The sequence below is a fragment of the Seriola aureovittata genome, chromosome 14 (genome assembly GCF_021018895.1).
Source record: "Seriola aureovittata isolate HTS-2021-v1 ecotype China chromosome 14, ASM2101889v1, whole genome shotgun sequence".
Classification (NCBI taxonomy): Eukaryota; Metazoa; Chordata; class Actinopteri; order Carangiformes; family Carangidae; genus Seriola; species Seriola aureovittata.
The window spans coordinates 10,300,212-10,313,768 of record NC_079377.1 but is presented as its reverse complement, the minus strand read 5'-3'; the positions used below and the strand labels follow the sequence as shown (position 1 = coordinate 10,313,768).

General features: G+C 40.7%; 1 protein-coding gene across 19 annotated transcripts in view; it reads left to right on the top strand.

Moving 5' to 3' along the window:
- Window positions 1–13,557, top strand: part of LOC130181242 (neurexin-1a) — a 248,404-nt gene that overhangs the window by 79,880 nt on the left and 154,967 nt on the right. For 13 of the 19 annotated variants that reach the window (XM_056395209.1, XM_056395219.1, XM_056395213.1 and 10 more), the window contains 2 exons: window positions 8,668–8,969; window positions 13,447–13,470. In XM_056395209.1, the coding sequence (XP_056251184.1) occupies window positions 8,668–8,969; window positions 13,447–13,470 (326 nt within the window). Of the gene's footprint in view, window positions 1–168; window positions 1,934–8,667; window positions 8,970–13,446; window positions 13,471–13,557 lie in introns of those variants that run through there. The other 6 variants (XM_056395225.1, XM_056395224.1, XM_056395220.1 and 3 more) reach the window with 2 other exon arrangements.

Genomic DNA, 13,557 nt, shown 5'->3' with positions numbered 1-13,557 from the left:
ACTAAAATAACTGCTCGAGTCTTTGTTATTGCTAAATTTTATTAGCTTTCTACCCCTCTTAAAAGCCACAGACCTCCAAATTGCTGTTTTTTATTATAGAAAATTACAGTAAAGATAAGCTTGACGTCATGCTCCCTCTCAAATGCTATAGGTCACACTATCACACTTTAATGGAGGGTGTTACAACCCTGCAGGCTTCTATAGGAATAAGGGGAGCAACAACTGCTGATGTGATGGCAAGCGAGGATATTTATTATTTAATGTATCGTCAACTTAAAGGTACAAATATACAAGCTGGGAAGGGATGCGGGTGGCGCCAATCATAAAACAAACTAAACAAAATGTACTTCCTTCCTAACCCATAGAATCTCCCCTGGCTCACTACAGCAGAATGGAAAGACACAAAAGTAATACACTGGCTGGGTGCACTAATCTTGCCTGTCAAATTGATCAAGTCTAATTGGCAAAGGGAAAAAGACTGACCAACAATTTAACAATGAAATACGATATTAGAGAGAGTAACAACAGGGTTGCTGATAAAAAAAAATAAAAATAGTGGCTAAAAATAACAGGATGTATCTTTGACCTTCATTCTAGCTTCATGCGGACAGTTGCTGTAAACACAGCTCTGTTTTCTGTAATGACCAGTCTGGTGAGCTAATATTTAGCTTTGACTTTGCTTAGCTGCACTCCATTGTCAATTTTCAGCAGCAATTTATTCATCTTTATAAATATAAATTGATGCATTTGAATAAATCAAAAAAGAGACCAAGAGAGAAAAGAGGAGAAGGTGCATGATACGAGAGAAGTGGAAAATGAATCTCCTTTTATAAAGCTTCTGTGTATACCAAGATAAGTGGTTAGTGTCAATCTTTCCTTTTAGCTTAGAAATATACTGTGCTTTGTGTTTAGTATGACATATGTTATACTAAAAATGCATGTCACAATCATAAAACACCATTATCCTCATCATCATCATCATCTTTATCCTGACCTTCACTGTCATTATTATTGTTTGTTAGACAGTATGTATATAACATACGGATGGTGAGTGTACAAGATGGACAGCTGAGCGATGAGGAAATGGACTAATGAGGCAACTTTCACCCTCGTTACCGCGTCTGATTGGGCTTCTGGAGAGACAGTAGAAGCGTGTGTTCTACCTGCGCTCCCCGTCGGCAGCTGGTAAACACGTATCTGTGATGCTGTTGGCAGCAACTGTGTGGAAATAATTTAATGTGGCGCTCGTTGTGCGTGACTGTGTAAAAGCTGTGGAATATGTGGCTAATTTACAGGACCAAACACACCCTGCGGTGCAAACACTTATTCTCTTATGGTGTTCCCATATTCCAAGATGACAGTGGCGTCACCATTACACTTACACAAATTAAAGGCAGCGTGATTCCATGGAGAAAAAAAAAGAAAAAAGGAGGCTTTCCTTCTTGAAGTGTCGGTCTCGACATGACAGGATGCTGCATGAAAGAAATCCATATTTACCACTCTATATTACAGTCTTGATCTTCACATGTTTGGATGTGATTCCATTATATACTCTCAACCTTCATCACTAAATGTGATGACACATAATTGAAGAATATACTTTTGGAAAAACAAAACAAAACAAACATATACATAATATAAAACAAACACAACAGAATAAAAAGAAAACTTGTTATTATTAGTTTCATACAAAGCCAATGAAAGTTGATCTGCTTTCACTAGAATAAACATTGCTCTGCCTCTCATGTTAAGAAGTTGTAACTCCTGGCCACCAGGGGGAGTCTTCTCTCAGGATGACCCCTGTGCTTCCTGTATTTGTAGAGGACAATGAAGAATTCAATAGGTGTTGTGAGTAAGCTAATATGTGGAACATGTGGCCACTGCTGCAGTTCCCTGAGAGCTATTCATCATTAACCTGCCTGCAATCCTGTCTGTAAGTACATTTGAATGTGTTTCTGTTGAATGGGTTTCTGTTTTGACGGTTTGTTTGTTGTATCGGGAGATAGTTGGTACTTTATTTGTGTCGCAGGCCTGTGGCTTCATTTGTGTTGAATGATTTCAATAAATCAGTTCAAATTCACACCAAATGTAGAAGGAGACTCATAAGGTGCAGCAGAATAAACCAATAGAAATCCAATAGAAAAGTGCAACAATTTTGAGAACTGCTGAACTCTTGAAAAACGCCAAACAGTTGTAGAATTGTAAATTGAATGTGTTTGGGTTTTGAGCTATTGGGTTGACAAAATGTAATATCACATAAAATGAAGTTGAACCTTGGGAACATATGCCGGACATTTTATAGACCAAACTATCAATCGATTCATCAAAATCAAGAGAGCAGATATCGAATGACCATCACATGTCTGCTGAAAGTGAAAGGTGGACAAAAAAGACACATAAAGCTGATGCATTGGCTTAATCGTAATGATAAAACACTTGACTATGACTCATTTTCAGTTAAAACTATGAAACCAAGGCAAACTAAAAGACCAGTACATGCAATCTGCATACAGAGAGACACGCACCTTGCATGACTATCAGCTGGCAGAATATGAGCCACATGTTCTAATGAGTGTCTAATTGATGCCCGTCTCCTACCTACCTAATGACAAGCTGAATGGCAAAGCCAATTATGAGGACATTTACTATGGATGAAGTCTTTCTGCAGATTGACACCGGAGGCGGGGACACTCTCTGAACACAGCAAGGCATCCTTCATACTGTGAATCTAAACTGCACTGTACGTCGAAGCAGCACAGTATGGTGTCTGACAGAACTTGGTATGTGTAAGCTCACACACATCCGCACGTGCCGGCTCCTTTCCTTTTAATGCCTGGATACTTTTAACTGAGCTAATTGAGGTTTTCTCTCCCATTATTGCTGCTCTGTCAACACAAACAGTAACAATGGGCTTCACGCAGTATATAGATGTAATTGCAGACATAAAAAAAAAAAAAAATTGAGGTGAAATACAACAGTCAGTGAATTGGGAAAGCCTACCTTGCAAGCGAAGAGCAGTTTGAGACATTATATTAAGTCTTTTGAATGGCATGATAATCATGTAATAAAATATGTTCTCAAAGAATACAGCACTTCAGAAACTCTTTGCTCTGTCATACGTAAGAGGCTTAGGCCGGTTTCATGACGCTAACTTCCTATCATTTTAATAGGCTGCCAGACACTAACTTCTGTATCATTTTAATAGGCCTCAAGTCAAACAAGGAAACACACACTGAAATCCAGTGTCAGTCACTGAGCCTTGCCACACTCGATTAAACAACTGTGGTCTCCACATTACATGGCTTTAGCGTCCAATTTTACTTATGGCGCATCAAGTCCTTAAAAAACACACAGGTGGTGCTTTGAAAAGTGCTTCTTACTTTCTTTTATTTTTTTCTAGGACTGTGAACTTCCTCTGAACCTCAGAAAAATGAGCAGCACAACAAGCTCTTTTTACTTCAGCTTGTTACTGAGAGCTGAGGAAGGGTATTTCTAGTGGTGCGAGATAGGTGGGTGTCAGTGAGATCTCTGACAGGGAAACAGTGATGTGTAAAGTTTCATGTTATATTCACAGTTAATGCCGGGGACTGTCATGAACAAGAGAACGCCACTGGAGATGGGCAACATAATTACTGTGTCTGTTTTAGCGATGCCTACAACACCCCATACTCCTGCCCCTTAAAATAGCCACGGGCCTTTGCTTGTTATGTGTCATCCTGTGTTCTGTGTATGACAGACGCTGGAGGACAATCATCTTTCTGCCATTTATAATGATATCAGCTGAATCTTTTTGAATGCAGCATGCATAAAATGGTTTCAAGACGTGCATGTGAATGCACAATAATAGTGTGTTTGTGTTTTGAACTGGTAAATAATGATGTATTTCTGTCTTTTCCATCCATTTTCCACTTTTGACAAATTTATCACTTACATCATCAGGTCAAAGATTGTCACCGATCGGAATAATTGCAATTAAAATGAAAGCTTCCCCCTGTCGTTCATTTCATAGGTAATTTTTCTCATACTCTGCCAAGTCTGTCTCAGACTGTTGTGTCATGATTTGATGCTGACAGGCAGTGTGCTCCCCTGGGTGCAAGCTAATTTAAAAAGCAGCCATAGAGTAGCAGATGCCAGATTAGTGTCGGAGAGAAGTGACTGATGAGGAGCCTCCTGGTCGCGAGCTCGGTCACATGCTGGCAATGTACATATGACGTGCTCCCCGCTCGTAGCCCCTCGGTGCTTCATAATAAATGAGCGAGTCGGTTCTATGTACTCAGCTTCTATTAACTCAGGGTTAACTGACACTGTGGAGACATTTACGCTGCCTCTTCTATTTTTGCAGAGAGGTGTACCCGGCTTTTTTCCAGCATCCACACGCAGCTCCATACCTCTTTGACTCTGTGACACTAATTCAATTTGAGTGGCGAATAATTGTATTACTTCCATCAATATGGGTAGTTTGTTCTGCACCGCGGCCACAAATGTAATGTGACCATAGAGAATGAGGTTCCTGAATGGCACTAACGATTACATGCTATTGATTAACAATTATTTGTATCGCAGAGGACAGTCCTAAATTTCAGAAGAGATTATGGGAAAATGTGAGAGCACTGTTCAGTTATATCTGCCACGTCACTTATATGAACATCAGGAAAGAAATGGCTGGAGGCTAAAATATGTGCCACTAATGGTGGATTTTACAACTTGTGAAGATCTTAGTGTAAAACTGGATGCGAATGAAGACACCGATATTCTGTTTTTGTCGGAAAAGGATTTGAATGACTCAGAACAACAGACTGTGACAAGTTTTTAACTGTGTGTCTATTTATGGCCTCTCCCAAGGAGTTACACTCTCACTCTGTTCATGTCTTTTTCTGTCCTCTGTTCTCTGAAGAAAGACTAAAGGAGCTGGCTCTTATCCACATTTTTATTCAGTGTCATGACTCAAGGGCATTAAGGTGCCGCTTACTTGCTGTAGTTTGATTGACTGAAGACCATAGGACAACCCACAGAGACAACTGGGACACGCCCAAATACCCAAGAGAACACAATGACAAAACAGTCGTCTCCTTCAAGATCAAGTAGCGTTTTTAAAAAAAAGAATTTTCCTGCAGGAAAATGACACGTCTTAGTGACATGTCAGCCGCTAAATATTAACACTGCAGGTTGCCGTGTCTGCTGTGATCCTGTGTCAGAAAAAGGATGAACACGAAGGCATACATACTGCTCACTAGTTGTGTTGCTATGGGCTACCTGTCAACACTCAGAAATGTACAAAATATTCAGAACACTCTTTGCGTATGGCGGTCTAATGAGGTGAATTCAGGTGGAAGTCATTATCCCTGTTAAGCATATGCAAAGGGGATAATTGTCAAAAATGTTCAGTTTTACTTTCACAACCTGCTTACTTCTGGAGAGGGCGGGCATGTTTGATTCAGTCATCAATATTTTGCATGATCCTGCTTTCAAATACGACGTGTACGCGTTGAGCTACACAGTATGATACAAACCAGCCCAGCTGTCTGCAAATGTAATAACTATGTCTGTTTTCTGGTGGGGGGCAGTGCCAGTCACTGTCATAAGTAATTTGAGCAGAGGAAATGAAATATCTTACAGTATATGTGCCATAAGGCAGTAGCCTTAGGGTTTAAGCAGTATTTTATACAGTTTTTGTATATGTTATTTTATACTTCCTCACTTTGCAGTTTTAAGTTGCTTTCAGGTCAGAGGAGGTCAAATATTTAGCAAGAGTTACAGATGGTTTTCTCTGGAAAGCACCAGTGAAATACTGGACTTGAATGTTAAAGGTGGAGTCAGAGAGGGCTCCAAAGTTTAACCCATATTTCTCTAAGTCTACTGGGGGATTAGGCAGGTCAGTATATGCTAACAGAGCAGAGCAGCTGATACATAGCAGAAAAGCATCTCATTATAAATTTGTAAGTCTGCCTGCCCCCAAGTGGTCACAAAAACTCATAAATGCAGCTGTATTTGGATCCAAAGAAAGGATGGTAGAAGCTAAACTCGCCTCCATCGCACCTTTCACAAAAACAACAGAGTTTGCATAGAAGAGTGACTTGTTATCCAAATAGGGAAAGACGGCTAAAAGGAGTCAGCTGTGTGCTTGTGAGATGACTGCCATCAGTGGCCAGATGGAAGCTAGCTTTGTCTGACACTCGTCTGACTTGGCCGAGAGCTTCACGCTGAAATATGCCTCCAAAAGCGAAATATTGAAAGCTTGACAAGTCATGCTTTGCTAAAGTCAATATTGTAAGAATTGTCTATTTAGCCAGTAGAACAGTCCTCTCACATTCATACGCCTGATCAAAATGATAGAGGCGCAACATTAAATGAGCTGATTGGCTTTTGGACATTTTCTTTTTTCTTTTTTTTTTTTTTTTTTTTTTAAATCTACTACGGCTAAGTGCAGACTGATGCTTAAAACGTTCTGCCTCATGTTGACTTACATATGTTTACATCAGAGTGAACCAGACTGCCAGTGTTTGAATGTAAATATGATTCTGCAGGGAGATGCACGCTCCTGGTCCTGGAACTGCTTCTGGGCTGAGCCCCAAGTGTTGTAAATTCCTAACAACGCCCCTGCTGTGCACACAATTCATTCTCCATTGGTTAGGGGAATTAACTGTGAAGTGCAGGCACGACAATGTGTGGCCACAAAGATGAGAATGACCCCAAAGTATCGGCTCTATTTGTTATGTGGCCACTGAGCTCATGGAGCGTGGATGGGTGGGTTTAGTGAAGAGGGTAGAGGTCTCTCATTTTCACTGATAGAGGGCTCAGACATTGAGGGAAAGACCAAAGCGTGGTGAAATCCAGTCAACTTCAATTACAGCCCCTTGTAGTTTTCCCAGAGGCGCACTATAGTGCCTTTAAGGGGGAATCAATGAGGTGACAAATTGTTGTGGACAGCAACCCCTTTTATTTGTTACGTTGTTGTATCCATGCCTGGATGCTACTCTAAGTGTGTGTGTGTGTGTGTGTGTGTGTGTGTGTGTGTGTGTGTGTGTGTGCGCGTGCGCGCGCATCTGGGTGTATGTGTGTGTGTGTATATATGTGTGTTAGGCGAGCATATATAAATGTGCAGCGCTACCCATTTATGATAATTGAATGCTCTGGTCCATTTGTGTTTTGGTGGTTTATTTTCTGCTAGTGGCTTTAATGGCTTGTTATCTGTCTAAACCTGTTTTTAAACGCTTTCTAATGAGTATTCACACGCATCACCCCCGACGCTCCGTGCCGCCTTTTTTATCTCACAACAACAGCGTTGAGGTTTTTCTCAAGGTTACTTGTGCTTTGTCAAGCCTCTGTCATATCTGCGGATGTCTGATGGCTGATGAGCGTGGCCTTGCTCAAGTATATCGAGAAACCTATGTAGCTGAATTAAGTGAGTGTTTTTAATGGCGCTCGGAGTCCATATGAAGCTGTCACTGATATGCTCTCTGTACAGGTGTATGCTGGGAGATTGTTTGTCTGGAAACTGTGCATGTTCTGAATTTGAATTTTTCTACTGAGGGGATTTCATTCTGTCTGTTCTGGTGTTCCAAAGAATACCAGAAGCCGGTATAGATGAATCCATTAGTATACATTAATCCGGCAAGTAATGAATCTGATAGACAGCTGACTCCTGTGATCCATTTTATCTGCACAAAGGTAGACATCTCAATAAAATGTTTGTGTAAGCCTGTGGTCCGTGTTAGTTGAGAGGCTTTGTATTGTTTGCTATTGCTCAGAGGTCAGTTTTATACGTGTACCTGCATGGCTTTATGCATCTGTCTCTGTAGTTGGCCGAGTGAGTGTGTGCAGACTTTAAATTACCTGCTGACAAAAAATCCGTGTCACATAATTGATTTAGATGCGCTGCAGGATATGTTTTTTTATGTAATATGGTGCTTTCATTGCATATTGTTTGTGTGCCTATTTTTAATGATTGTGAGTGAATGTAGTGTTGGATCAGACGAGCTGACGTGAAGTTGCTATTCTAAAAATGTTCTCAAGAGACTTGTGTAACTCAGTCACGGAAAGTTGTGTTAGCAGACGGTCTAATAGGAGTGTACAAACACTATGTGATTTCTGTATGTGCCTGTCTATAATTACCATTGGGGCAGCTGCTGTCTACAACTGCATGTTGATGTATCAGTGAGAGCTTGTAGTTTCCCAGCCTTGATCAGAGAGACACAAAAGCATGAGATAAGAGAAACAGTACGTGTCACAAATTACACAAAGGAAAAGCACAGCAGTAATTCATTTGTATGATAAATCGGTAAGAGTGCATAATCAGCATGTACAAGTTAGACCTCTACTTAGTATGACAAGTCCAGAAATAGCAGTTGTCTAGTGGAGTTTATGTAATTACCCTACAAATGTGCTAAAAGTCAGCATATAATAGGTAAGACCAAATGCAGTGGTATGCCCTACACACCTGTGTTCTCTGGCTAAGGTAGGTATTAGCTGGTTGTTGAAAGCTAGTGAGCATATCTCTAAATGTTCCATCCATCAAGTTTCCTTGCCACCTCTCTCCAATTTCAGTGTGTTTATTATTAATCCAACATTTTTGAGACATTCTGTCTCATTTTTTATGACGGCTTCCCAACAGGCACCCAAGAGGCCATGATATTAATGCAACACATTTCTCTTTCTTTGTCTCCGCAGGAAAAGAAGAGTATGTCGCAACCTTCAAAGGATCTGAGTTCTTCTGCTACGATTTGTCCTTGAACCCCATTCAAAGCAGCAGTGATGAAATCACATTGTCATTCAAAACCCTACAGAGGAATGGACTGATGCTGCACACGGGCAAATCGGCTGATTACGTCAACCTGGCACTGAAAAATGGGGCTGTCTCACTCGTCATTAATTTGGGGTCTGGAGCCTTTGAAGCTCTTGTGGAGCCAGTCAATGGGAAATTTAATGACAATGATTGGCATGATGTCAAAGTAACAAGGAATCTACGTCAGGTAACAGTACAGAGGATGATGCAGAGACTCAGTAAACGAATCAAAACAAATGCACTTAAATCATTACCATCATACAATATATTATTTTTTCCAGGCATTGTAATTGGATTGCTAAATTGAATCATGGTGGTTTATGGTGGAGATAAAACAGAACCACAAGTGAGCAGGGACATCTAGATGTGAATCAAGACCTCTATTAAGTTACAGTTGGATGGAGAAAAGAGAGATGTTGCTTTTAAAACAGCATTCAAAGCATTCAGCTACATTCAGACATTTGACAACAAAGGCAAATCGTGATTTTTGTTTCGAGTTAGTGTGTTATGCTTTTTCTTTTTTAAAGTGTATTTCTATGGCGTACATACCTTTTTAAAAGAAGCTACAATTTTCTCAATACTTTTGAAATATTGAAATATGACTGAACTCAAATGTCAGTGCAGTGGGAGTATTATGTATCAACATTTTATTTATTTTAGAGAAGTGGTTTATTTTTCTGTCACAAAAACATTTGACTGCAGGGCCACATTTAATTTAGGTTTGGCCATACTTATAAATGTTAGTATAAGCACTCATTTCTATTAAAGCTGCCGTGCCGAACTCTCCCCCTTCAGAGAGAGTAATCACAAACACTATCGACATGTGCTTATGATGTTTAACTACTGGTGAACTCCCATCCATGTTTGGAAACAGCTATTAATGCCATTGCGATAAAAACATTTAGAGTAGCTGAAATTTCTAATGCGGTCACAGAATCTGATGGGTGTCACAGAATATCGTGTGACACCGGGCTGAGCCATGGACAGCTGCAGAATAGTAGCTAACCCAGTTTTGGTTTAAGAGAGAGACAGAGAGAAATGCATGTGTAAAAGTATGTTATTTAGGTAGAGTAAATGTAATTGTCCAAGAGCAGTAAGTTGACATCCATGTCAGACCTCAGTCCCTTCTCTCCTTTAGTGCTTTTAGCCACACCACTGTTAATGTGTTTGTCCTCGCCACCTACTTTGTTTTTTGGACTAAAATGTGAAAGAAAGACTTTCTTTTTGATCTAGAGTATCAGAAACTTTTCTTGGACACTTCCTAGGTTTTTTTCCGCCATAGGTGTAACCAACTCCGTCTCCATTGCTATGGTTGCTCCCCTCTTCAGCTCTGGCAAACCAATCATTGCCGGTTGACGTAAAATGCACCGCTACTGGTGCACTAGTGCAGGAATGTCACCACAGATACCATTTAAAACTCTGGTATACTGTGAGAGATGGAGAGATTCACTGATAGGCTTAATCAGCTTTGTATGAACTCGTTTGATAGGGCCTTAAATGTAATGGAGTTTCATGTACTGTATATGTAAAAGTCCTGCACTCCAGCTTTAAAGATGACATCACTATGCATTACACATTGCATTAACTGAATAGAAACATTTTTACACATCATACTTTATAAGAAGTCCACTTTCTAGTAAAAGTATAAAGATATACGTAGGGTTATATTGTGTTACAAAGTTCTATGAGCAAAGGCAAATCCCTGCAACTGGATCTATAGTCACTAATGGGCTCTTCTTCATGGCCTTGAGGACTCACCTCTGCATGAATAACTCTGAAGAGACTATATAGGGACAGTGTGACAGCACAAGTTTTCCTATGAATTAGAAGTCTTTAGAAATTACATTCAGCAGCTTGTGCCACTTACATTCCTTAACATCAGAGGATGGTCCATTCTAGCCAACCTACTGATTGTGTCATCAACCTCTGGCAATGCTGCTCATTGGTGGGGGGCTGGCCAGAATTGGTTCTTGTCTGATTCTCACCAAGAGCAGATGAATCAGATGGGATGAAGGAAAGGTGTAAAGCAGAGTGTTTGGCCATGTGCAAATGCATCCACCTGCAAGTACAGATCGTTCTGGCTAGGAGCGAAGCTACAGAGAGTGTTTTTGAGTATGAAACGTCAGCTACTACTGATTTGTACCAGGACACAACAGGATACAACATATATTAATTGTTGTAAGGATGCAGCTGCCACCCTGCAAGTGGCAGAACACCTGTGGACATTACAACAGTTTTGGACCCATGACTGATCTGAAGACACCAAAGGTTTGCTGCAGCTCACATCAACATGTTCTCAGTGGCTTTGTAACACTGTCAATTGATGAAAGCCACCACATTCCTATTGGCTTTTGGCTAAAAGCTGCCACCACTATAGCAGGATCCTGATTACTGCTGCCATTTACAGTAGGTTGATGTGTTATGACTCAGTCTGTCCAGGGAGTCTATTATAGCAAGACATGGGGTTTACTCCAGTGCCACAGGGCTTGAGTGGCCACAGGTGGAAGACTGAGTTGAAGATGTGGCATTTGAGATCAAATCCCAGGTGCACAAACCACTGCTATAGGTGTCTTGTGAAGAAAACCCCAAAGAGCCAACAAGCTAAACACTGCCATTGGGTCAGTCGCTACAGAAGGGCTAGGCTGGTGACCTGTGGCTCTGTAAAATGTAGTGTAGCATTTCTAGAATATGTTCAGAGACTCTCTCGGTTCCAGAGTCTCTGGGTTCAGAGATGTTATCTCTGGATGTTATATACAGTGGGGTGAAAGAAAATATTTCTATTTACTCAGAACTATTTGTGGGATACCACCAGCAAACAAAACTGGAGGAACTGTATCTTTCAAGGAGACAAAGCAGCAGGAAAATATGGTTGACTGCAATAAACCAGTGACCTGGCAGTACCAACTAAAACAGTGAAAATTTACACTATGCATTAATTTAACTTGACCTCGAATCCAAGAGGGGTCTCATAGCCCTGGTCACCTTGGGGAAGAGGAAGCAGTAAAAAAAAAAAAGTCTGTTCGTCTTTCAGTGGCATCTGACACTGCTACTTTCAGTGGCAGCTCCTAGTCATTCTAGTGTCTCTTTCAGGCTGACTATGGCTTAGAGGAACCTATGTATGTGCAATCGGAACAACTGTGGGTGTCTGCTTCATTGTTTCCAAAGGTCTCAGTTTACGCCCATCCAGACAACAACGCAACCTTGGAGCTTTCAAACTAAAACGCGTCCAGCGGCGTTTCCGAAAGTCAGAGTAGAGTGGACGGGGGGCGAAGACGTAGCAAAAGAGATGCGTTTTAGAACAAAAATGTAGTTGTGTGGCCGTAGCCTCAGTGGCTTGTCTGGAATCATTTTTGCCAACATGTTGGTGATGCCGCTATAGGAAGCGCTGTAGAATCAAGAGTTGTGGGTCTTCTCAATGTTTTTGAGAATGTACTGAGAAGCAGTTGGTCCAGATCACTTGCCAAAGCCAGAAATGCAGGAGGATTATAGTCTCACTAAATTGAAGAGGCCTGATGAAGACATCTTGGATCAGAGTATTGTCAGGGATAGAGATGGTGTAAGGTGATTTTTAAATGAATGGCCTTTTGGGAATGTGGCCTGCAAGAAATTATAGCTCATCAACTTTGCCCAGCATGTACATATCCCCCTTTATAGCCTTTATAGCTTGTGTTAAATAGAATGGCACAGATTTTTTTTTTTCAATTTACCCTACAGTCTCGAGCCTTTAATTCTGACCTACATAACATACTTGTTAAGATTCCTAAGGACAGTTCGACCAGGCTTTACGGACGCATCATTAAGACAGCATCTCTAGATTTGTTCCTGCTCATTTGGTGGGAAACGTTTGTCTTCACCTCACTACCAAAGCTGCTTCTTTTGCATAATCAGCGAATTGATTATTGGCAAACCTAAGGATCCGGCCAGCTTGAACATTCACTGCATTCAAATTGTGAAAGGAAACCAAGCATATTGAGTGCATGCTCTGTGGGGGAATCAAAATTGCCATCCTCCTCATCCTGTGTCAGGGTCTTTGCTTTGTCTCATTGCAGTAAAGTGATCCTAAAGTTCATCAATAAGACCAAACGGAGGTACAGTATTATATGAACGCCGGAAAGTCTGATACACTGGATTGGTCTCAAGCCTAAAACCAAGTACAAAAGAATGCAAATACTAATACAGATAAAAGAAATAAAGCTTTAAAATGGTCTTGAACGTGGGACTGTTAAAGAGGGTCAACTGATGTGCTTTAGGCATTCTTTCTTATGAACCATTTGATGTCTGTCAGTCATAACCTTTTGTCAGGACTTGGGTAAGGGAGTTTCTTCTGCCACTCAGCGGTCTGGTCACATTCAGAACATGGTGCAAAAACACCATGAGAAACTTGGGGAGTCACTGGTTGGGCTCTGGTACCTCTTGTGGAGCATTCTTGTTAATTCCTTGGTCTGCTTTTTTCTTGTTAAACTTATTTTGCCCTTTTTCTCTATGTTACTAACATGCTTTGGAAACAAACTAACATCATTCATGGAATGTGCCATTCTACTAACCAGTATGGTTTTTGCCGTTTAACAATGTACTAACAGTATTGACCATCATATATTATTTGAGTAACAATCGTTATTCTGTTCACAGTTTTTAATTTCCTTTCTCCCCCCTTTTCCACAAAGCACTCAGGCATTGGACACGCTATGGTAAACAAACTACATTGTTCGGTAGATATCATTCTAATTGTTTCTTAGTTTGGGTTTGCCGTGTGTTTCTTTTCTTTCTTTTTTTAC